This window comes from Oncorhynchus clarkii, chromosome 1 (assembly GCF_045791955.1).
Source record: "Oncorhynchus clarkii lewisi isolate Uvic-CL-2024 chromosome 1, UVic_Ocla_1.0, whole genome shotgun sequence".
NCBI classification, from domain to species: domain Eukaryota; kingdom Metazoa; phylum Chordata; class Actinopteri; order Salmoniformes; family Salmonidae; genus Oncorhynchus; species Oncorhynchus clarkii.
Window position 1 is genome coordinate 6085810 of NC_092147.1, and position 26644 is coordinate 6112453.

General features: G+C 42.2%; 1 protein-coding gene across 3 annotated transcripts in view; it reads left to right on the forward strand.

The window, feature by feature from the left end:
- Positions 1–1905: 1905 nt before the first annotated feature.
- LOC139414845 (lisH domain-containing protein ARMC9) overlaps positions 1906–26644 on the forward strand; it is a 90702-nt gene continuing 65963 nt past the window's right edge. For 2 of the 3 annotated variants that reach the window (XM_071162449.1, XM_071162440.1), the window contains exons 1-13: positions 1906–2061; positions 2444–2537; positions 3866–3991; positions 4192–4362; positions 7227–7382; positions 7577–7669; positions 13611–13635; positions 14629–14786; positions 16529–16627; positions 17837–17872; positions 21533–21567; positions 24618–24729; positions 25255–25347. In XM_071162449.1, the coding sequence (XP_071018550.1) occupies positions 2463–2537; positions 3866–3991; positions 4192–4362; positions 7227–7382; positions 7577–7669; positions 13611–13635; positions 14629–14786; positions 16529–16627; positions 17837–17872; positions 21533–21567; positions 24618–24729; positions 25255–25347 (1179 nt within the window). In that variant the 5' untranslated portion in view covers positions 1906–2061; positions 2444–2462. The remainder of the gene's footprint in view (positions 2062–2443; positions 2538–3865; positions 3992–4191; positions 4363–7226; positions 7383–7576; positions 7670–13610; positions 13636–14628; positions 14787–16528; positions 16628–17836; positions 17873–21532; positions 21568–24617; positions 24730–25254; positions 25348–26644) is intronic. The other variant, XM_071162441.1, reaches the window with a different exon arrangement.

Sequence of the window (26644 nt, forward strand, 5' to 3'; positions counted from 1 at the left end):
GGATGGAGTGGGCTTCCGCACTCCATCTACCATGCGGGTCAGTTGTTGTGCATCAACCACTTGATCCATTGGGACACCCTACCACATTGAAGTTGACATTTAAAATGGTTAAGATTAAGGTTAGGTAAGAAGGGTAGGGACGCCCGAAGGATGCCGGATAGCACTGATCAGATGGGAAGTGGGCTGACAAAGAATCATTTAAAAAAATGTTGTAGCGACCTTATCATATCAAATGTTATTTACCACATACACATGTTTAGCAGATGTTATTGCAGGTGTAGCGAAATGCTTGTGTTTCTAGCTCCAACAGTGCAGTAATATCTAACAGTTCACAACAATACAGACAACATAAAAGTAAAATAATGGAATTAAGGAATATATAAATATTAGGATGAGCAATGTTGGAGTGGCGTTGACAAAAACATAGAAGAATAGAATACAGTATATACATATGAGATGAGTAAAGGAAAAATATGTAAACATTATTAAAGTGACTAGTGTTCCATTATTAAAGTGTCCAGTGATTTCAAGTCTATGTATATGGAGCAGCAGCCTCTAAGGTGCAGGATTACGTAACCATGTGGAAGCTGCCTAGTGATAGCTATTTAGCCCAACGCATAGCAACCTCGTCAAGGGGTTCCGACCTCTTGTCGTAATGGTTAAGGTGTTGGCTTGATAGTTTTACTCCCAGTCGGGGCTACCCCCCCAAATTCTCTACAATATCTTTGAACGAATAGTCATTGTTGGGGAATTATTACACCAAATCAACTTCACTCTGAAAGTGAACCTTGACTCAAAAGCTATTAGAACTAAAACCAAAAGATCATTTCTGTGTTAAAACTATTTACTGAGCCAAGTAATTTAAACTTCTTCTCAACCTAAAGATGCAACCTCAAAATGTAAAAAAAATAAAAATAAATGAAATAGTTCACTGATCAACTGGCAGGGTATATGCTACACACAAGTGTCTGTGCAGAGACGACAGCTGCAGCTGTCCCAGCCTCCTAAACAGTTGTCCAGTGGATTAAACATTAAATAACGGGTTGTGATTTCCAGTGGAGGCTGCTGAGGGGTGGATGGCTCATAATAATGGCCGGAATAGAGCATATGGAATGGCATCAAACACACAAACCATGTATTTGTTACCGTTCCACTGATTCCGCTCCAGCTTTTCCCACGAGCCCGTCCTCCCAAATCAAGGTGCCACCAACCTCCTGTGGTGATTTCACATACTACTATCTGAATTGAATGTTCATGGCCCACCACAGATCACATACGTCAAAACATATAACTTCCTTTGGCTATCATTGTTATTATTTATATAGAGAGCAAAAGCAATGGTGTATTTTTGAAGGCAACAAACTCTGCCATTTGCTTGTTGGTCAAAGCCTTTGGGGGAAATTTAAAAAAAAATTGTAGTTTTTTTTGGATAATTGCAAAAAAAAATAAGGTCTGTGGTAAACACAGCTTTAGGAGATTTTATACATTTTGTTCTAGATAATCTTCATCGGCTAACTTCACTTTTGGTGAACTTTTAAGCACTTAAAGGATTCATAATTCATAAAGGTCATGTTAACTGACTGATATTATCTTATCGAACAAAACGTATACAATCTCCTAAACCTGTAACTTCAGACATTATTTTCTGTGGTTATCCCAAAACCATATTCTTTCCCTATTACTTTTCTGGTCAGTGCTATCCGGGATCCTTGGGACATCCCTACCCCTAAACCCTAACCCTATCGTCTACTTAACCATGAAACCTTACCATTTAAAATCTTCAAATTGGGTAGGGACGTCCAAAGGATTTAGAATAGCATATACCTTGCTATTTAACACATTTACGTCATCTGTCTCCACTTTCCAGCCATAGTTTCACAACAGTTCGGTTGCTAGGGATTCTAGGCGTCTTCCTAGTCTGGTTGCTAGCTACTGTGCTAGCTTGCTGTCTGTCTTGTTTTTATGCATAACCTTGCACTTCGTCAACATATAAATAAAGATACATCTATTTAAAGTTTTAATATCAATTCATATTTCGAAGTAGACTGCGATGTGAAAAAGGTAAGGTTGTGCGTGCTATATAACTTTACCACATGTTTGGATGATTAGCTATCGTTAGCTAGCTAGGTCAGGTAAATGCTGATAAACAACGAACGTTACAACCAGCTATGGATAGGAAGGACAGGTTATGTCTTGTGTAGCTAGCTTTGACTTGTGTAGTTAGTATCAGTACCTAGCTAACTATATAGTCACAGTTCTGAGCTGTCTTATGTAACTTAGCTACCTAGCTCCTTAGCTAATAAGCTCAATCTGCCTGCCTGCCTGCTGTGACAATTATGTCAGTGTTGAAAACCATCCAGACATGGCAGTATTGTTGGGATTTCACACTCGCATTGTGAAGTCATGAGCAGAGAAACCAGTGCATGCTTTCCGTGTCTTTTAGCCAGTGTTTACAACTTCACATGAGTTCCGGGAAGATAAAGGAGATGGGGGACATCTTGGCCAATGAAGCTGATCTTCTCGGGATGATCAAGGAGGTATGTGAAAGGAACGGTATATTAACTTTTACACTCGCGGGAATTGGCCTACATGGATAGGGCTATGAACTTTATTTATAATAAGGATTACATGGAGAAAATCGGAAATCTCTAAAATGAAAATGGATGGCCCTCCCGATGTCACAAAGTGCTATACAGAAACCCAGCCTAAAACCCCAAACAGCAAGCAATGCAGATGTGGCCAAGGAAAAACTCCCTAGAAAGGCAGGAACCTAGGAAGAAACCTAGAAAATAACCAGGCTATGAGGGTTGGCCAGTCCTCTTCTGGATGTGCTGGGTGGAGATTATAACAGAACATGGCCAAGCTGTTCAAACGTTCATAGATGACCAGCAGGGTCAAATAACAATAATCACAGTGGTTGTAGAAGGTGAAACAGGTCAGCACCTCAGGAGTATATGTCAGTTGGCTTTTCATAGCCGATCATCCAGAGTTCGACAGCAGGTGCGGTAGAGAGAGAGTCAGAAACAGCAGGTCCGGGACAAGGTAGCACATCTGGTGAACAGGTCCGGGTTCCATAGCTGTCGTCTTGTAACTGTACATCTAACATAGAGATCATAAACGTTGACTCTGTATATGACATGAGTTTTACGATTTGGAAATGTTAAGTGCACATTTGGACTTACGGGTCATACAAGCCAGCTAAATACATCAAAGCGGTATTTATTATAATCTTCAACATCTCATCTTTCGAAATACAAAGAGTCCTCTTAATTTACAGCATTTCCCCCCCAACTCACTCAGACAACACAAACATGTTCAATAGTTGCCCAATCAGCAGGAGGGATGGGGGCAACTTCTCGTTGTGCAGTGCTCAAGTTCAGAACGGCTGTCAGTCAAAAACAATGAAGCACATTGCCAGAGCTCTGATGTCATGTATAGCATGTTACTGTAAAGCAACTGTGTTGCAACTTAGGCGTTTATCAGTGCCCAAATCTACCATTTTACAACCAATAAATGGGTACGATTGTAAAGGGCTATGGCATCTCATTGGAAAAGGGTATATTATGAAGGTTATGGGAAATCAAGGGTTCATTAACACATCTCATTGGTATGTGAAATCAAGGGTTTAAGACATCTCATTGCGAACACAGATGTGTCAAGTCAAATGTGCTTAATGTTGCTAACCATGCAGCCATGCTGCACCAGTGTCATTCTATGTAGCCCGCCTGGGACCAGTCTAATTTTCATCGACTCAGTCTCAGTCACAACATGCAATTGTGTAGTATTTGGATAAAAGTAGGTTGTGTTTGTTGTTTTAATCTGAATTGAAAACTATAACTTCTCTCTTTTTTTTTTTCTTGACCAGTATTTGAAGTATGGTGAATTTGAAGAGACAGTTCATCACTTTGAGAAGGAGTGTAAAAACAAGGGGAAAGTTGTTCCAAAGCCCAGAGGCAACAGTCTTCGGGACTCGAAAACGCTGATTATCCAGGTAAATTGTGGATTTTATTTTATTTTTTAAAGCTGCATTCTATGGTCGTTGCCGGAAATGACAGACATTCGTCATAGATACCCCAAATAGTATACTGACCACAGACTCCGAAGTTCTAAAGGAGACATTCCAACATTCCGTGATGGAAGATGATAGGTTCTATTTGAATGGTACTAGCCCATTCCTGTGTATCCCTACAGAAGGACCTGTTGAGCTCATTTGATGACGGCGACTTCAAGGTGTTCTTCGAGCTGTGGACAGAGTTTGTCCCTTTGGAGGTCAGGGACTGTGATCCTCACGCCCAGAAACTGGAGTTTTACCTTCATGTCCACTTCACCATCTTCCCCTTGAAAATCCACTTGGGCAGACATGTATGTATAATACGCCTCTCCTCACTACCGCTTACTGGATCACTCTGTTGGATGTGCAATTTAAAAATATGTTAGAAGCTACCCAAGCTCTAATTCTGTTTTAGTATGAGTTCCAGACCCAGGTTCAAATACTGTTTTGTTTTGTTTTCAAATACATTGAGTGTGAAATTAAACCTGATTATGGAATGCAAAGATGAGCAGTTTTGCCCTTTAGGTTATCAACCTTGTTCGGTTACTGTACCACCAATGACATTTTTGCTTTGCCCGTAGTAGCTCTGATGTACATCCTCATGTGCATTTTTACCACTAGGCTTATTGTCTCATGAGTCCTTCTTTAAGTGTCCGCTGTGGATAGGCCGAGTACCCCTGCTTGAAAACCACTGCACTAGGCAAGTTCAATCGAGCACACCTTGAAATAACTATTTGAATGCTGGTCTGGTGTATTCCGTTTTCTGTCTCAACGTTGTACCTCTTATATCAGACTTATAGGCTAAGTGTTGCTTTTTTTTTTAGCACAAGCCTGGCTTTGTGTACTTTGTCATATCAGCTCCCTCATCTCTGTGGTGAGAAAAATAGCATGCAAAAAAAATTGATCAAATCACCATCAGCCAACAGATGGCCTCGTTGCACCATGCAGCCTTTCCTTAGCAACAAGCCATTCACACTGGTTCGTTTGGTTGAAGTTCTCTTCACAACTCCTTGGTTCCCAGGAAACCAAAATGGTGGTCCTATCCAGTGCAACTGTATAACCTATAACCAACCTATAGCATTTGTGAAAGTTGTGCACCATAGATAATCTAATCTTATTTTTGTATTATCCAATCAGAGTACATTTTATTTGGTCACGTGTTTAAAAAAACGTAAGTTGTTAATACAATACAGTACATAAACATATCAATGAGCCTGTACAGTGCATTTGGAAAGTATTCAGACCCCTTCACCTTTTCCACATTTTGTTACGTTACAGCCTTATTCTCAAATGGATTTTTTTTAAATTATCTCGTCAATCTACACACAATACCATAATGATGAAGCGAAAACAGGTTTTTAGAAATTAATGCAAATGAATAATTATTTACATAAGTATTACATAAGTATTCAGACCCTTTGCTATGAGACTCGAAATTGAGCTCGGGTGCATCCTGTTTCCGTTGATCATCCTTGAGATGCTTCTACAACTTGATTGGAGTCCACCTGTGGTAAATTCAATTGGTTGGACATGATTTGGAAAGGCACACACCTGTCTATATAAGCTCTCAAAGTTGACAGGGCATGTCAGAGCAAAAACCAAGCCATGAGGTTGAAGGAATTGTCCATAGAGCTCAGAGACAGGATTGTGTTGAGGCACATATCTGGGGAAGGGTACCAAAACATTTCTGCAGCATTGAAGGTCCCCAAGAACACAGTGACCTCCATCATTCTTAAATGGAAGAAGTTTGGAACCACCAAGACTCTTCCTAGAGCTGGCCACCCGGGCAAACTGAGCAATCAGGGCAGAATGGCATTGGTCAGGGAAGTGACTAAGAACCTGATGGTCACTATGACAGAGCTCCAGAGTTCCTCTGTGGAGATGGGTAAATCTTCCAGAAGGACAACCATCTCTGCAGAACTCCACCAATCAAGCCTCCATGGTAGAGTGGCCAGACGGAAGCCACTCCTCAGTAAAAGGCACATGACAGCCCGCTTGGAGTTTGCCAAAAGGCACCTAAATGACTCTCAGACCATGAGAAACAATATTTGCTGGTCTGATGAAACCACCATTGATCTCTTTGACCTGAATGCCAAGCGTCACGTCTGGAGGAAACTTGGCACCATCCCACCGGTGAAGCATGGTGGTGGCAGCATCATGTTGTGGGGACGTTTTTCAGTGCCAAGGACTGGGAGACTAGGCAGAATCGAGGGAAAGATGAACGGAGAAAAGTACAGAGAGCTCCTTGATGAAAACCTGCTCCAGAGCGCTCAGGACCTCAGACTGTGGCGAAGGTTCACCTTCCAGCAAGTCAACAACCCTACGCACACAGCCGAGACAATGCAGGAGTGGCTTCGGGACAAGTCTCTGAATGTCGTTGAGTGGCCCAGCCAGAGCTCGGACTTGAACCCGAGCGAAAATATCTGTGCAGTGACACTCCCCATCCAACCTTACAGAGCTTGAGAGGATCTGCAGAGAAGAATGGGAGATACTCACCAAATAAAGGTGTCCCAAGCTTGTAGCATCATACCCAAGAAGACTGGAGGCTGTAATAACTGCCAAAGGTGCTTCAACAAAGTACTGAGTAAAGGGTCTGAATACTTATGTAAATGTGATATTTCATTTTTAATTTTTTTATTTTATACATTTGCAAAAATTTTGAAAAAATGTTTTTTGCTTTCTCATTATGAGGTATTGTGTGTAGATTTGTTGAGGGAAAGGGTCTGAATACTTTCCAAATGCACTGTATACAACAGTGATATGGGAGTACTGCCCTCCCATATCAATACATGCAGAGCCTGTATACAACAAGAGTACTGCCCTCCCAAATCAATACATGCAGAGCCTGTATACAACAAGAGTACTGCCCTCCCAAATCAATACATACAGAGCCTGTATACAACAAGAGTACTGCCCTCCCAAATCAATACATGCAGAGCCTGTATACAACAAGAGTACTGCCCTCCCAAATCAATACATACAGAGCCTGTATACAACAAGAGTACTGCCCTCCCAAATCAATACATGCAGAGCCTGTATACAACAAGAGTACTGCCCTCCCATGTCAATAGTCCAATAGTCTTAGCAATGTTGTCTCCAGTTGGAGCAGCCCACTACTTTTAATTACCAAATCAATTCAATCAATTAATTTTGTATGAGCGTGTTTCTCCCACAGGACCGAGCAGACTTTGAGGTGAGGATCACCCACTTCAAGCACTACCTGGAGACGCGAGGGGCAGCACTCAGTCAGACCACTGAGTTCCTACCCTACTACGCCCTCCCCTTCGTGCCCAACCCTATGGTGCACCCCTCCTTCAGAGATCTCTTCCAGGTGACACCATTGTCCCTGAACGTACTCACATATACATGTCATATCAACATTAGCAGTATGTAACAACCAAAAAAAGCAATGAAGGGCGGGACACTGATTGGGCACATGAATGAATGAATGAATGAATGAATTAATTAATAAATGTGCTGTACTTCACTAACTGCCCATGTTATGCTATGGTATGTTGTTATCAGGAGTCCTGGATTCCAGAGATGAAGCAAGAGCTGGAGAAGTTCCTGACTGTGACACTGAAAGTGTCCGACACTCCACGGCTCCTGTCGTTATATGTATCCTTTTGACAAGAATCATTAAATGTGACCCATATTCAGTTAAGCTGAGGTCACACCAGGAAGGGCAATCTGAGCAGCATTTAAAAAAAAAAAAAATATGTTTACAACATACGTTCACAGCATAAAATCATATAGTAAAACCTATATACACTAGTGGGGCGGCAGGTAGCCTAGTGGTTAGAGTCTTGGGCCAGTAGGTGGATCGAATCCCCTGAGCTGACAAGGTAAAAATCTGTTGTTCTGACCCTGAACAAGGCAGTTAACCCGCTGTTCCCCGGTAGGCCGTTATTGTAAATAAGAATTTACTCTTAACTGACTTGCCTAGTTAAATAAAGGTTAAATAAAAATAAGTAAATAAAATAGTGGCAACTTACGGGCGGGAAATCATTGGAAATTAATCATTTGATTGAATGCAATTCCCCTCTCCAACAAATATGTGTTTATCTGTTCAGATTTTTGCTCTCAGAATTGGCTTCCAAAATTCTCAACTCCAGACGATAACAAAAAAAACTCCCCCAAAAAGTCAGCGAGAAGTGCGATATGCCCGCTCGCTGATGCGTGTGTCGGTGACTCAAAGGCGGTGGCATGTTTTGATAAGCCTACCATGAACCCATGTCATCCATATCTGTTAAAAACAGTAGCCTACCATGAACCCATGTCATCCATATCTGTTAAAAACAGTAGCCTACCATGAACCCATGTCATCCATATCTGTTAAAAACAGTAGCCTACCATGAACCCATGTCATCCTTATCTGTTAAAAACAGTAGCCTTCCATGAACCCATGTCATCCATATCTGTTAAAAACAGTAGCCTACCATGAACCCATGTCATCCATATCTGTTAAAAACAGTAGCCTACCATGAACCCATGTCATCCATATCTGTTAAAAACAGTAGCCTACCATGAACCCATGTCATCCATATCTGTTAAAAACAGTAGCCTACCATGAACCCATGTCATCCTTATCTGTTAAAAACAGTAGCCTACCATGAACCCATGTCATCCTTATCTGTTAAAAACAGTAGCCTACCATGAACCCATGTCATCCATATCTGTTAAAAACAGTAGCCTACCATGAACCCATGTCATCCATATCTGTTAAAAACAGTAGCCTACCATGAACCCATGTCATCCTTATCTGTTAAAAACAGTAGCCTACCATGAACCCATGTCATCCATATCTGTTAAAAACAGTAGCCTACCATGAACCCATGTCATCCTTATCTGTTAAAAACAGTAGCCTACCATGAACCCATGTCATCCATATATGTTAAAAACAGTAGCCTACCATGAACCCATGTCATCCTTATCTGTTAAAAACAGTAGCCTACCATGAACCCATGTCATCATATCTGTTAAAAACAGTAGCCTACCATGAACCCATGTCATCCTTATCTGTTAAAAACAGTAGCCTACCATGAACCCATGTCATCCATATCTGTTAAAAACAGTAGCCTACCATGAACCCATGTCATCCATATCTGTTAAAAACAGTAGCCTACCATGAACCCATGTCATCCATATCTGTTAAAAACAGTAGCCTACCATGAACCCATGTCATCCATATATGTTAAAAACAGTAGCCTACCATGAACCCATGTCATCCATATCTGTTAAAAACAGTAGCCTACCATGAACCCATGTCATCCATATCTGTTAAAAACAGTAGCCTACCATGAACCCATGTCATCCTTATCTGTTAAAAACAGTAGCCTACGATGAACCCATGTCATCCTTATCTGTTAAAAACAGTAGCCTACCATGAACCCATGTCATCATATCTGTTAAAAACAGTAGCCTACCATGAACCCATGTCATCCTTATCTGTTAAAAACAGTAGCCTACCATGAACCCATGTCATCCATATCTGTTAAAAACAGTAGCCTACCATGAACCCATGTCATCCTTATCTGTTAAAAACAGTAGCCTACCATGAACCCATGTCATCCATATCTGTTAAAAACAGTAGCCTACCATGAACCCATGTCATCCTTATCTGTTAAAAACAGTAGCCTACCATAGAAGTAGAGTCAGACCTACTATTGGGATCATAATTGCGATGCAAATCAAAATGTGTTCATCTGTTCAGCTTTTTTTTTTTGGTGTCTGGATAAATAGCGGGAATATGTTCAACTCTGGCGCATTAAAAAAAAATTCCAGTGGAATCAAGGCGCAGTGCTCTCTCTTTAAAATGCAATGTTTTGATTCCATGAAGCTGTGTTATCTACATTAGAAACAGTAGGCGCAATGCTCTCTCTTTAAAATGCAATGTTTTGATTCCATGAAGCTGTGTTATCTACATTAGAAACAGTAGGCGCAATGCTCTCTCTTTAAAATGCAATGTTTTGATTCCATGAAGCTGTGTTATCTACATTAGAAACAGTAGGCCTATAGGCTAGGGCTGGCATCTCCAAACTGGGAATGGGAATGTGAATTCATGTTTTCGTAATGTCCTCAAACTTTTCTTTATTTTATATATATATTTTTTTATATACACCTTTTTCGTGGTATCCAATTGTTAGTAGCTACTATCTTGTCTCATCGCTACAACTCCCGTACGGGCTCGGGAGAGACGAAGTTTGAAAGTCATGCGTCCTCAGATACACAACCCAACCAAGCCACACTGCTTCTTAACACAGTGCGCATCCAACCCGGAAGCCAGCTGCACCAATATGTCGGAGGAAACACCGTGCACCTGGCTACATTGGTTAGTGTGCACTGCGCCCGGCCCGCCACAGGAGTCGCTGGTGCGCGATGAGACAAGGATATCCCTACCGGCCAAACCCTCCCTAACCCGGACGACGCTAGGCCAATTGTGCGTCGCACCACGGACCTCCCGGTCGCGGCCGGTTACGACAGAGCCTGCAACAAATTGGCCTAGCAAATAACAACTAATGCAACAAAATACATGTTTATCAACTATTAAATTTTTTTTGTTCCCCTACCGTACAAGGATTGTCCCGACATTCAAGACCCTGCATACCACTGCTGGCTTGCTTCTGAAGCTAAGCAGGGTTGGTCCTGGTCAGTTCCTGGATGGGAGACCAGATGCTGCTGGAAGTGGTGTTGGAGGGCCAGTAGGAGGCACTCTTTCCTCTGGTCTAAAAAATATCCCAATTCCCCAGGGCAGTGATTGGGGACACTGCCCTGTGTAGGGTGCCGTCTTTCGGATGGGACCTTAAACGGGTGTCCTGACTCTCTGAGGTCATTAAAGATCCCATGTCACTTATCGTAAGAGTAGGGGTGTTAACATCGGTGTCCTGGCTAAATTCCCAATGTGGCCCTCAAACCATCATGGTCACCTAATAATCCCCAGTTTACAATTGGCTCATTCATCCCCCTCCTCTACCCTGTAACTATTCCCCAGGTCGTTGCTGCAAATGAGAACATGTTCTCAGTCAACTTACCTGGTAAAATAACGGATAAATAAATAAAAGAATCCCAGAAATATGTTGAGCATGTTTGCAATCCACATTGTTCTAAGTAGGCTAATTGCATGGCTTCAGTATAAAAACTATCTAAAAAATGAACATAGGATTAACACTGAAATAGGCCTAGTGTAAAATGATTTATGTCTGAGCTAAGCCAAACATGGTCAATAAGCATTCAACAATAAGCATGGTTGTCAATTCACTATTGATTAGACCTAAATCGAATTAAAATAAAACTAAACAACAACTTGTGTTAAATAGGCTGTCTAAATACAGTTACAGGCACCATAATTGCTCCCCGTGGCCGTGGGCATATAACATTAGACCTAAGACAACGTAGAGTACGGAGGATTTTACGCACAGCTACAGCTTTCACAAGAGCTGGAAAAAGTATCCAATATAAAGAGAAAGGGGGAATGTGAAAGGTAAACAAACAAACAGGCAAATGTACAGTACATTTGGAAAGTATTCAGACCCCTGGACCTTTTTCACATTTTGTTACTTTACAGCCGTATTCTAAAATGTATTAAATCTACATACAATACCCCATAATGAAAAAGCAAAAACAGTATTTTAGAAATTGTTGCAAATGTATTAAATACACTACTTTGTTGAAGTACCTTTGGCAGCGATTACAGATTATAGTCTTCTTGGGTAGGACGCTACAAGTTTGGCACACCTGTATTTGGGGAGTTTCTCCCATTCTTCCCTGCAGATCCTCTCATGATCTGTCAGGTTGGATGGGGAGCGTCGCTGCACAGCTATTTTCATGTCTCTCCAGAGATGTTCAATTTGGTTCAAGTCCGAGCTCTGGCTGGGCCACTCAATAACATTCAGAGACTTGTACCGAAGCCACTCCTGCGTTGTCTTGGCTGTGTGCTTAGGGTCGTTGTCCCGTTGGAAGCTGAACCTTCACCCCAGTCTGAAGTTCTGAGCGCTCTGGAGAAGGTTTTCATCAAGGATCTCTCTGTCCTTTGCTCTGTTCATCTTTCCCTCGATCCTGATCCTGATCCTAGTCTCCCAGTCCTTGCCGCTGGGGCGGCAGCGTAGCCTAGTGGTTATTGCTTTAGACTCGTAACCGAAAAGTTGCAAGATCGAATCCCCGAGCTGACAAGGTACAAATCTGTCGTTTTGCCCCTGAACGAGGCAGATAACCCACTGTTCCTAGGCCGTCATTGAAAATAAGAATTTGTTTTTAAAGACATACCTACATTATTTCCAACCCTCCCACCTCAGCTCAAGTGAGCTGATATTAGACAGCTAAAGGACCAACCTTGGCGTAAGAGGTGGGAAAATGCCTGTGTCAGTTTTTTTAAATGACAAAATTGACCACTAACTTTCGTTCGATACTTTCGACTCCTCATAGTCTGAGAATAGAGTCTTTACAGTCAGTGCACAACAACGATTTATTTCAGTCTCAAACGACCATTATCAGGGCATTGTACTTAGATCCTCCTAAACAGAGGAACTGAGGTGTTAACCAACAGTTGTTCAAGTAGTAACGCTCTATTCTCACTCTGCCCAAGTAGCCATTGGCCAGTTTCCTAAGGTTCTCTGTATTCAAAGAATGCTTTTACCATCCTTAGTTACAGAGATGGCTTAGAAACGTTTGAGGCATCAGTGAATGCTAAGTGAAAGTCCTGTAGCGTATTCTAGAGAGAGAAAAGGACAAAAAACAAAACAAAAAATCAGTAAGTGAGGGGAACAAAACCTGAGAATGACTCTCTGATTCAAGCCACTCCAAATACAGCTAGCTCTTGCTCTCATCTGCGAAGCGTATTCAAGACTCCAATAAAAAGCTTTAATTTCAGCCACTAAAGTGACGGTTAAGATTCAGGTAATCACTCGACTGTATACCATCCAGCAACCTCCCCAAGCATCATGCTGATTTTGATATTGTGAAAGCCGGGCTATGTTCGAGTGCAAAAAACAACCATCTGATCCCGCCTCTTACACTTATAATGGTGTAAGGGAAAGTAAGTGAGAGAATTCCATAAGGCGATGACATCAGAACAATTGTAGCTTTCATATGAAAACACAATGTATAGATTTTCCTTTCTCGTCCATTCACGTCATTAAACCTTATCCGCCCCCCCCCGTGAAAATCCTTCAGGATTATAATATTATCATAATATTTATGGAGCCCAGCCTTTACCCAACTGTCAAGACGACAAAGCTTGTTTACTGTCTGCGTGGGAGTTCCTCCTCTCCGCTGTTCCGGCCTGATGGACATTAGTACCGGTAGTGTTTACCAACCAATGTTGCCTTAAAAAAAACTGTTCTACCTTTTTTTTCTGCTTGTGATGCGTACCTTTAACAAACACTGAAAGGCGGCCGTCATTTCATTTGCAAAGACAAACACCTGTCAGATATAACGAGGCAGTATATCCTTTGCAAATGTTGAAAATGTCTCAGTAATGTGATAGACTGTTGTCTCTGCTGCCGCACGGCAAGCGATACCGAATACGATCGTGTATTGTTTCTTTGACGTGGGCGTTACGCAGAAGGATGGCGGAAGGAACACCAAAGGTGATTGTACCCATAGAAATATAATATATGCTTTCCATTCTATTGTCATTCTATTTCCATCATTGTCCTTCTCCAGTCTTTTTCTAAAGAGCATATTATTATTATTTTTTTTTTTTTTTAACATCAGATAGACTTTCATACCTGTCACTGTCTAAATGCGTATGTGGAATTCTTTCACTTCTTTCACTTGACAAAATACCTACTGTAGACTGTGCTGAATGAGCATCATGAGTCATCATACATACTATGATTCCTTGTGTTGTGACTTATCCTTGAGTAAACGTGGTATACACACATCTCAATATTGAAGGTTAGAGCCAATGACGGACACATACTGGTGCTGCAAATGCATGAGTTAATACTGTAACCTAAATGCATGTCAGCCAGTACAGTTGCCAGGGTAATTTTGGATTGTTATCAACTGATGATGGAATTGCCATGGTAATATGGAATTTGCATTCACATTTTTGTAATGTCAGCAAAATTGACTGTTGATGAACCACAAATTGAACCCTGGGCCGATTGCACTAGCAATGTGAAAGTTCAAACTAAGCCTAGTTATACACCTAGTTATACACATAAGTGTGTGCTTACTAAATATAGATGTATATTATATAGAATATAGAATACTTTACTATAGTCAACCATTTTGTTTTCCCCCGATGGTTTATACAGTGTTAGCTAGCTCACTGAACTAGCTAGCTAGCTTATTAACTGTCTGGTTAACAAGGTGATTGAGGTATTCTTCTGGTTATTGATTAGCTATCACAGACGTAGGTTATTACTGACTTGCTGCTGTGCTTCATGGCCTCCAGTCCATTCATCATGGCCTCATTGACTTGAATGGTGATTCCCATTCTGGTCATTCTACTGCTATGGGACTTAAATAATTGCTAGATGTTTGTGTGCTTATGTGTGTGTGACTGTTTTGATTCTATTTTTGTGTTTGTTTGTGTGTGTGTGTGTGTGTGTGTGTTCTAAATGTGTTTACAGACACCATACAGCAGCTGCAGCTGCAGCTGGCCGAAGCAGAGAAGAGGACCAGCAGCTACATGAGGAGGTTCAATAAGATGCAGGCCGATCACCACAACCTGATAGGAGTCACTGCCGAGCTGGTGGACTCTCTGGAGGCTACAGTCAGTGGGAAAATGGTAGGGCCTAACATGTACAAGTTATATTAGCCTGGTCCCAGATCTGTCAACAATGTTTACATACTGTTTTACCCACTTTATACTGTATTCTAGTCATGGCTCATCCTATTTAACTACTGCTGTACACACCTTTTCTATTCATATACTGTTCATACACACCATGTATACACTGAGTGTACAAAACGTTAAGAACACCTTCCTAATATTGAGTTGCTTAAAAATCCTTCTTTAACCCGTCTCCTCCCCTTTCATCTATACTGATTTGAAGTGAATTTAACATGTGACATCAATTAAGGGATCATAGCTTTCACCTGGATTCACCTGGATTCACCTGGATTCACCTGGTCAGTCTATGTCATGGACAGAGCAGGTGTTCCTAATGTTTTGTACACTCTGTGTGTATATATTTATATATATATATATTACGGACGCTGACATTGCTCGTTCTGATATTTCTTAATATCTTGTTTTGTACTTTTTGGGATTATGTGTGTATTATTGTATTGCTAGATATTACTGCACTCACTGTTGGAGTTAGAATAGAAACACAAGCATTTAGTTACACCTGTGATAACGTCTGAAAATCTGTGTATGCAAAAAATCACCTTGGATTCGATTTCAACTTGAGGGGGGGGGGGGGGGGGGGCGAATCCCAGTTTGTTTGCCTGTTTAGCATGACAATGAGTGGCATGATAGCACCGACAGACTGTTACCCAGGCTACAGATACAACAATCCCTTTGAAACAGGCATCACGCAACACACATGATTCCTTAGTGATTTAGTCCACGATCAGCTCCTTTGTCTTGCTTACGTTGAGGGAGGAGTTGTTGTCCTGGCACCCCACTGCCAGGTCACACTGACCTCCTCCCTAAAGGTTGTCTCGTCGTCGCTAGTGATACGGCCAACCATCGTTGTGTCATCAGCAAACTTAATGATGGTGTTGGAGTCGTGGGTGAACAGGGAGTACAGAAGGGGACTAAGCACGCACACCTGATGAGCCACCGTGTTGAGGGACTGGCGAAATGTCCCCACTTGTCCGAGTTTTCCTTGTTTTACAATCCTTGTTGGGACCAAACAATTGATTCCCATTCAAAATTATATTTTCCATAACCCCTAACCACAAACCCTAAAATAGCCTTTTTCCTTGTTGGGACTGGCGAAATGTCCCCATTTGTCTGAATTTTCCTTGTTTTACTATCCTTGTGAGGTCTTTGGTCCCCACAAGGATAATAAAACCAAACACACACACACACACACACACACACACACACACACACGCAAACAGTATAATAGCACCATTTTACATCGTGATGACTGATTTTAGGCTACACTCACAACATACACAAAAATAGCAAGCCCTTCCTCCCCCTTCCTTCCTCCCTCTTCCTCCCTCCCCCTTCCTCTCTCCCTCCCCCTCCCTCCCTCCCTCCCTCCCTCTTCCTCCCTCCTCCCTCCCTCCCTCCCCCTTCCTCCCTCCCCCTTCCTCTCTCCCTCCCCGTTCCTCTCTCCCTCCCCCTTCCTCTCTCCCTCCCCCTTCCTCCCTCCCCCTTCCTCTCTCCCCCTTCCTCTCTCCCCCTTCCTCTCTCCCCCTTCCTCCCTCCCCCTTCCTCTCTCCCCCTTCCTCTCTCCCTCTCCCTCCCTCCCTCTTCCTCTCCCTCCCTCCCTCCCCCTTCCTCTCTCTCCCTCCCTCCCTCCTCTCAGAGCTCAGTTGGGATGTTCTGATGCTGTTGTGTTTTTGCAGATCTCCCCAGAATACCTCCAGAGTATGTGTGTGCGTCTCTTCAGTAGCCAGCTGAGGCAGAGTGCGGCGCAGAGCATCGACTTCACCAGGCCTGGCACTGTGAGTGACAACACACACCGCCCTTCACTGATGAGGAAACACTCCATTTCCCATGAGCACTGTAGAGCCGTTTTTAGTAGAAGAAGAAACATTTTATGGGGAAAGGTAGTGTACTTTCTACAGTATAGCCTCTCCACTTTCTCCTGAGCGAATTACTTTCTAATGCATTTCTCTACACCCGCAATAACATCTGCTAAGCACGTGTATGATGACCAATAAAATTAGATTTATTTTTTATTTTTATTATTTTACACTTGACATAGCATTATGTAGCAAAACATTATATTTCTTTAGCCTCACGTTGGTAGGACTAAAGGTTAACCAAGTAGGAAAGTTAGAACCCAATTATATAATACTGTATTTCCAGTGCATAAACCTGACTTTGTTGTTACGTTTTCACAACAGTTTGCTGTTAATATAGCAGCACTCCTCAGTCTGAGACTTATTCCGAGTTTCTCAAGGACGTCACCCCCCAAAAACAGAACACGCACAAGCACACCCCACAGCTTGAATCTAAAATCTGAGCGAGATGATAACGTCCTTTACGTAATATACTGTAACGTTATGTAGTATGCTGTACTGATGCAGAAGGTTGATACGATATACTGTAACGTTATGTAGTATGCTGTACTGATGCAGAAGGTTGATACGAAAGTGCCATGTCATTGGGAGGTTTTAACAGAATGACTCATTCCGTTGACTCGGCACCAAAATGTACTGTACCCACTCCAGCCAAAGGCTCTGTCACTCCACTTGTCAACGTGGGTGCCTGCGTGGTAGTGTACTGTACGTATCTGCACGACATACATAGGGTACATCACATGTGTATGTGTTCGCCGAGGTCCACTAGGCAATTGTTGTGTTTCTGAAAGAAGGAACAAAAAAAAAAAACTAGTTTGTTCTATGTTTGGTGGTCTGGCTGATGTGTTCTGATGATACCCTCTACTCTCATATCATTGAAATGGACCTATACAGTACATCCAATCCAATAGATCCGTTTCCTCACGTTCAATGTTGTCCTGACCACATCCCTGATGTGCTTCTTCATTTTGGTTTGAACTGGCCTAGTTTAGTGTATCTGTTAGCTTGTGTGTTTTTTGACTTCTTCAATTCAACTGCTTCTTTTCTTTTCTTTGTGTGTGTGTGTGTGTGTGTGTGTGTGTGTGTGTGTGTGTGTGTATGTTTCTGTGTGATTGTCTGTCCACGAAGGGATATTACTCTATGAGTCCTTATGATGACGGATATGTAAGTTTTACTGAAGTTTTCATCCATTTTGTGCTGTCATCCCCCCCCCCCCCGTTCTCCCGTCTTGCTCGCACCTTGCCTTGTCGGTCTATCTCTCCCTCTCTCCACCTCTCCACCTCTCTTCCTCTCCCCTATACCTTTACATGGCTCCTTGTATTGACCCAGTATTCCAGTGTTTTTTCTCTACTTCTCATTAGATTCGTTTAATGGGATGTTTGTCCTTGTTTCGCGTAAGAATGGGTCCCTTTTTGTCTGGCGAGGATGCAGCTTGTTTGGTGAAATACCTCTGTGGTTTTAGCCAGCGACTTCATTAAGCATCCACTTGTTCCCCGTCCATAGATTGCCATCATCTCATCTCTCTGTTGGCTATACCGGCAGGAAGGTAATTTGCCACTTGTACGTATGACAACATCGATCTCAGCCCTCTCTGTTTCTTTTTATACAAGTCCCAACATAATGTTCCCTCAAAAATAATTCGGCACTGAGCAAATTTCAGGTCTGCTGTAAAATTCCCAAACATTCCAGTGTGTGTTTACTGTGAATACTGAGGCTGTACCTGCTTTAAGTTACAGTTTTACTGTGAATACTGAGGCTGTACCTGCTTTAAGTTACAGTTTTACTGTGAATACTGAGGTTGTACCTGCTTTAAGTTACAGTTTTACTGTGAACACTGAGACTGTACCTGCTTTAAGTTACAGGTTTACTGTGAACACTGAGGCTGTACCTGCTGTTACAGTTTTACTGTGAACACTGAGGCTGTACCTGCTTTAAGTTACAGTTTTACTGTGAATACTGAGGTTGTACCTGCTTTAAGTTACAGTTTTACTGTGAACACTGAGACTGTACCTGCTTTAAGTTACAGGTTTACTGTGAACACTGAGGCTGTACCTGCTTTAAGTTACAGTTTTAACTGTGGCCAGGTAGGCTACTGTGGCTATTTGATCATAATGTAGGGCCTACCAGAGTGGTCTACCATCAGAAAAAATGGAGAAAATGCATCCCATAATATTTTAACATGGAAATAACTGTTCTATCACTCAGCCTACAGTAGCAGCCAATGTGTGGTGTTCAATGTAGGCCTACATTCCATTAGACTTTAAAAACAAACACATGTAGTTGACATGAACGTGTTTATGCACTTGTCCTTCAGACAAGGAGGTGACTGAATGTTGTTGTGTTGTTTGATGCAAGAAACCACTTTACAAAATAAAATGCATCATTATTCCCATACCATTATTACAGAGAAAGACACATTATGCTACCTTCTGCCTATTGGCTACTTAGTTTATTCAAGCCTGTTTCAAAATACAACACTGCCCCTTTTAAGACAAAATATATATATATTTACCTGACTCGCTTTTCAAAGATGTCGTTTTGTGCTCTTGTAGGAAGCAATCACTCCCCTATTGCTGACTACAAATGATCTATAACTGAGCTAATAACTCACTAACTAGCAAAGGACATTAACAAAATGTACACACGTGGATGGATACATGCAGCTCTCAGTTTTGATCTCGAAACAAGCGCGTCTACCCACAACCACTCATGCTGTAAACACAGTCCAGTTCAAAGTGAATGGTACAGATCCATATATGAAAATTGTCTATTTGCATATAGGCCTACTGCAGGTCTGGTTTGTTATGCCACACCGGTCTGTGTAGAGTATAGAGTGCGGGCTGAGTCAAGTGTGTCAATGCCGTAGAATCCTACTCTGAAGCGTTCTGCCTTCTACAAAATCTTTTGCATAGTTCGTTTTGTCTTGGTGTGTTGCATTGAAAGTGGCTAATATTGTATTGGTTCGATCACAATTGCCACTGTAAAGAGAATTGATAGTGTTAACTAACAGGGGAAAACTCTGGAAAGTTGAGTGAGGTTTCATTTCTTGCTTCTCTCCATGGGCTGATATTTCTGCTGTGCCGCAGCTTAGAGGGAACATTGGTCCCAACTGACCTATGAGAATTAAAGAAGAATGATGATACCAGTTCACTTCTTATTTTAAGCACTTTTCCCATGCAGGAGTGCAAAACCAGATAGGGAAAAGTAGCAGAAAAACGTCTGAACTATTAAAAAAAATTATATATTTAAAAAAGGAAATTAAAAAAGCAGAGAATTGCATAATAGCCTTCAACTGGAACTTACGTTTTTAAGCTATTGTTGATTTCCAGTTAGGGTCAACCTCTTCCACAGCCACACAGAGAATGACTTTGTTCTCCATTGGAATGCAACACCATAATTGCGGTGTAATTATCGTAGTCTTCTCCCATTTAATATAGATGGCTCTCAAAAGATTTCACTGTGTCTACCTGCCTAATGGGGAGAAACTAAAACTCAGACAGTCCACCCAAATACCTTGAATTATATTAGGATGCACATATTAAACCTACTTGTCAAATAGTAAGTGCAACAATGGCTTATTATGGGTCTTCTCCATTAGGCATAACAAAGAGATACGACATTAAAGATAGATACATGAACTGTTTCTGCAATCTGTGTGTGGGAATTTAATTCCACTGTCTGCAATATTATTTTAGATATACCATTTAAACATTGTTTTTTTATTTTAAAAACAAGAACCTTTCGTCAGTCAATGACCTCCATTTTAATAGGCTGTACAAGGCCAAAAGGAAGAGGAATATCGACGAAAATTGATAGTCTTCTTGCCTTTTTTTGAAAATACTCCTGTCCCATTCTAAGTAACCACATTGCATGTTCTGGCCTAAAGTTCCTGTCGTCCTTTTTCAGTTCGGGTTTTGGGGCAATTAAACTAACAGAGGCGAATTCATGGGAAAGGCTAATCTCCTTAACATTCCTATATCTCAATGTCCTCTCTGGTGGAAGTTGCTGTAGGAGACTGGTCACAGTAAATCCTCTGTCAAATGTCACAGGCTGAACATGACATAAACACCTGCCAGCCCTTCATGCATTTATGGGAACAGACATTTTTTTGGAAAGTAGAATCCAAGACAAGTCTTTCTCCCAATCACGTTCTAGCTACACCAACGGCAGAAATGATATGGGTCACCTCACTGACCTTTTCCTCAAGCTGATCATCCAGTTTTGAGGTTGGATTTCAGTTGGAAACACACTAATTAGTACTTTGAAACCTCAGCCGAAGCCTTAGCTTTAGGTCTGTTTCCGTCCACAGCTCTCTTACAATACCAGGCCTATAGGACAGGTGCAGCAATTCTTGAAACACGAAAGGAATTGGTTGCTGCTCACTACTAACACCTCGCCCCTTTGTTGTTCCTCCTTGCTCATTGGATTGGACAGTGTCCCTGTCACTCATTGCATGGGCACTGTTGCCGTAGGTTACGCCCAGGGATTGTGCATGTGACAAAACCCATAACCTGCACACGCATGAACCCCTGCCCGTCCGTTAGCACATTAGTTAACCTAACTTAACCACCATTGTTTTAGGAGGACGAGGGAAACTTGGGTAAGTATGGAGACAGCTGAGCAAGAACATACCTCTTCTGCTGGATACGGACAAACCCCTATGTTTTGGCATCTTTTCTATGTCAAAAAATGATCAATTAAAAACACAAAACAAGTGACTCTAAATATGTCAGTAATCTCAGTGTCACTGGGATGGTGTTGTGGGTGAAATGTTAAAATACTACAATTTGCTCTAATACTACAATTTGTCTTTCTCTCTCCCAGGCTTCCTCATTGCTACGAGCGTCTATTGTACCTCAGTAAGTCCCCTCATTGAGTTGTTCTGTGGAACCTGCTGGGGGAAAATGTCATATTGAAAAAAAGCACTTAATAAATGTTAAAAATGGCACACAGTGTGCAGGAGTCCCATTACATTACCTTAGATTACATTACTTTACATTACCTTAGATTACATTACTTTACATTACCTTAGATTACATTACCTTAGATTACATTACTTTACATTGCCTTAGATTACTTTACCTTAGATTACATTACTTTACATTGCCTTAGATTACATTACCTTAGATTACATTACTTTACATTACCTTAGATTACATTACTTTACATTACCTTAGATTACATTACTTTACATTGCCTTAGATTACTTTACCTTAGATTACATTACTTTACATTGCCTTAGATTACATTACCTTAGATTACATTACTTTACATTGCCTTAGATTACTTTACCTTAGATTACATTACTTTACATTGCCTTAGATTACTTTACCTTAGATTACATTACTTTACATTGCATTGCCTTAGATTACTTTGCATTACCTTAGACTACATTACCTTACCTTAGACTACATTACCTTAGACTACATTACATTACCTTAGATTACATTACCTTATATTACATTGGGGGAGGCAGGTTAGCCTAGTGGTTAGAGCGTTGGACTAGTAACCGGAAGATTGCAAGATCGAATCCCCGAGTTGACAAGGTAAAAATCTGTTCCTAGACCGTCAACCCACTGTTCCTATGCCGTCATTGAAAATAAGAATTTGTTCTTAACTGACTTGCCTAGTTAAATAAAGGTAAAATAAAAAAATAAAACATTACCTTAGATTACATGACCTTGCCTTAGATTACATTACATTACATCGCTTTAGATAAACTTCTTAGTTTAATATGGGCTCACTGGTATATTTAATTCCATAAGACATGAACTGATTTACCATCACAGTGAACTGTCCTTAGTTTACTATCACCTGGGATTTACCATCACAGTGAACTGTCCTTAGTTTACTATCACCTGGGATTTATCATCACAGTGAACTGTCCTTAGTTTACTATGACCTGGGATTTACCATCACAGTGAACTGTCCTTAGTTTACTATCACCTGGGATTTATCATCACAGTGAACTGTCCTTAGTTTACTATGACCTGGGATTTACCATCACAGTGAACTGTCCTTAGTTTACTATCACCTGGGATTTATCATCACAGTGAACTGTCCTTAGTTTACTATCACCTGGGATTTACCATCACAGTGAACTGTCCTTAGTTTACTATGACCTGGGATTTACCATCACAGTGAACTGGCAGGTCCTACAAGCCCTAGATTTGTCTCACCTGGACTACTGTGGACTAGGTTCCACAAAGAGGGGCTAAGGAAAATTACTATTTTTCCTGAACGAGGCAGCACGGCCGGACCTTAGATGTACACGGAGATATGCATGTCAATCTCTCCTGGCTCAAAGTAGAGGAGAGATTGTTGACTTCATCACTACTTGTTTTTGTGAGAGGGATTGACATGTTGAATGCACCGAGGTGTCTGTTTGAACTACTGGCACACAGCTCAGACACCCATACATACCCCCACAAGACATGACACCAGAGGTCTCTTCACAGTCCCCAAGTCCAGGACAGACTATGGGAGGGGCAACATTACTACATAGAGACATGGAACTCTATTCCACATCAAGTAACGGATGCAAGAAGTAGAATCAGATTTAAAAACAGATAAAAATACACCTTATGAAACAGCAGGGACTGTGAAGAGACACACACACAGGCACAGACACACACATACACACATGCACGATAACATACTGTATACATATGGATTTGGTGTTGTAGATACACTATATATACAAAAGTATGTGGACACCCCTTCGAATTAGTCGATTCTGGGCTATTTCAGCCACACCCGTTGCTGACAGGTGTATAAAATTGAGCACACCACCATGCAATCATTGGCAGTAGAATGGCCTTACTGAAGAGCACAGTGACTTTCAACGTGGCATCGTCATAGGATGACATCTTTCCAACAAGTCAGTTCGTCAAATTTCTGCCCTGCTAGAGCTGCCCCGGTCAACTGTAAGTGCTGTTATTGTGAAGTGGATATGTCTAGGAGCAACAACGGCTCAGCCGCGAAGTGGTAGGCCGCACACGCTCACAGAACGGGACCGCCAAGTGCTGAAGCGCGTAGAAAATTGTCTGTCCTCGGTTGCAACACTCACTACCGAATTCCAAACTGCCTCTGGAAGCAACATCAGCACCAATAATTGTTCATCGGGAGCTTAATGAAATAGGTTTCCATGGCCAAGCAGTCACACACAAGCCTAAGATCACCGTGCGCAATGCCAAGCGTCGGCTGGAGTGGTGTAAAGCTCGCCGCCATTGGACTCAAGAACAGTGGAAATGAGTTCTCTGGAGTGATGAATGACTCTTCACCATCTTGCAGTCCGACAAACAAATCTGGGTTTGGCGGATGTGAGGAGAATGCTACCTGCCCGCATAAATAGTGACAACTGTAAAGTTTGGTGGAGGAGGAATAATGGTCTGGGGCTGTGTTTCCAACGTTGTGACAACAGTTTGGGAAAGGTTGTTTCCTGTTTCAGCATGACAATGCCCTCGTGCAAAAATCAAGGTTCACACAGAAATGGTTTGTCGAGGTCTGTTTCGAAGAACTTGTCTGGCCTGCACAAAGCCCTGACCTCAACCCCATCGAACACCTTTGTGATGAATTGGAACGCAGACTGCGAGCCATGGCCTAACCACCTAACCAATCACCCAACATCAGTGTCCGAAGTCACTAATGCTATTGTGGCTGAATGGAAGCAAGTCCCCACAGCAATTTTCCAACATCTAGTGGAAAGCCTTCCCAGAAGAGTGGAGGCTGTTATAGTAGCAAAGTGGGGACCAACTCCATATTAATGCCCATGATTTTGTAGTGAGATGTTTGACAAGCAGGTCCAGGAAGAGTAGCTGCTGCCTTGGCAGGAACTAATGGGAATCCAAAATAAATACAAACTACAGCAGATAGTTTGTGAAAAACACCCACCATCTCCCCTATACAGGAGGCCTAAGGAGGTGCCACTGCTGCCCTCTCTGGACTATGACAAGCTGAAGAGAGACTTGCTGGGGGGATCAGACAGACTCAAGGCCCTGCTGCTCCAGGCCCTGTGCTGGGTCAGTCAGACAGCCTGGATATGCCTAGGCCTACTGCTACTGCTCTGTCTCTATCTGTCTCTATGTCTCTGTCTCTATGTGTCTCTGTCTCAATGTCTCTGTCTCTTTGTCTCTGTCTCTATGTCTCTGTGTCTGTCTCTCTGTGTCTATGTCGCTGTCTCTGTCTCTGTCTCCATGTGTCTCTGTCTATGTTTCTATGTCTCTATGCATCTGTTTCTGTGTATATCTGTCTCTGTGTCTCTGTCTCATTGTCTCTATCTGTCTATGTCTCTATGTATATCTGTCTCTGTGTCTTTGTGTCTCTCCGCCTCTCTTTCTCTGTGTCTCCCTTTCACTCTGTGTTTCTCTCTCTCTCTCTGTGCCTATCTGTCTCTGTGCATCGATGACTCTCTGTCTCTGTGTCTCTGTGTCTCTAGGTCTCTGTGCCTGTCTGCTGGTCTGTCTGCCTACCTGCCTGTCTATCTGTCTGTTTGCCAGTCTGTCTGCCTGTCTGTGTCATCACCTTGTGTGTTCTCCTATCCCCAGAGACTGACCCGTTCTCTCCAAGGTGAGCAGAGGGACACGGTACTGCAGGCCTACGTCAGCAACGACCTCCTGGATTGCCACAGCACCAGACAGGTGGGTTAACATTAGAAGCCTTCTCCCTAAGTTTGTTTTATTCACTGCTTTAGCACAGTCCGCCAACCTGGATGTCCTAGCCTTGTCTGAAACCTGGTTTAGGAAGGCCACCAAAAATCCTGAAATTTCCATCCCTAACTATACAATTTTCCTACAAGATAGGACTGCCAAAGGGGACGGAGTTAGCCCGCATACTAAAAAAAAAAAAAAAAAAAAAAAATCCACCTTTCCAGAAGCAAGTCTCTCACTGTTGCCGCTTGTTATAGACCCCCCTCGGCCCCCAGTTATGCCCTGGACACCATATGTGAATTGATCGCCCCCCACCTATCTTCAGAGTTTGTACTGTTAGGTTACCTAAACTGGGACATGCTTAACATCCCGGACGTTCTACAATCTTAGCTAGATGCCCTTAATCTCACACAAATCATCAAGGAACCTACCAGGTACAACCCTAAATCTGTAACCATGGGCACCCTCTTAGATATCATCCTGACCAACCTGCCCTCTAAATACACCTCTGCTGTCTTCAACTAGGATCTCAGAGATCACTGCCTCATTGCCTGCGAGAGTACTGGGTCATTGGTCAAACAACCATCCCTCATCACTGTCAAACGCTCCCTAAAACACTTCGGCGAGCAGGCCTTTCTAATTGACCTGGCACAGGTATTGTGGAAGGATATTGACCTCATCCCGTCAGTAGAGGATGCCTGGTTGCTCTTCAAAATGTAAATAAACATGCCCCGTTCAAAAAAATTTAGAACTAAGAACAGATATAGTCCTTGGTTCACCCCAGATTTAACTGCCCTTGACCAGCACAAAAGCCTCCACTCATGCCGCCAAACATACCCTCGTAAAACTGACTATCCTACCGATCCTTGACTTCGGCAATGTCATTTACAAAATAGGCCCCAACACGCAAACTGGATGTAGTCTATCACAGTGCCATCCGTTTTGTCACCAACGCCCCATATACTACCCACCACTGCGACCTGTAGCATTTCGCTACACTCGCATTAACATCTGCTAACCATGTGTATGTGACAAATAAAATTTGATTTGATTTGTATGCTCTCGTTGGCTGGCCATCGCTTCATATTCGTTGCCAAACCCACTGGCTCCAGGTCATCTATAAGTCTTTGCTAGGTAAAACCCTGCCTTATCTCATCTCGCTGGTCAACATAGCAGCACCCACCCGTAGCATGTGCTCCAGCAGGTATATTTCACTGGTCATCCCCAAAGCCAATTCTTACTTTGGCTGCCTTTCCTTCCAGTTTTCTGCTGCCAATGATTGGAACGA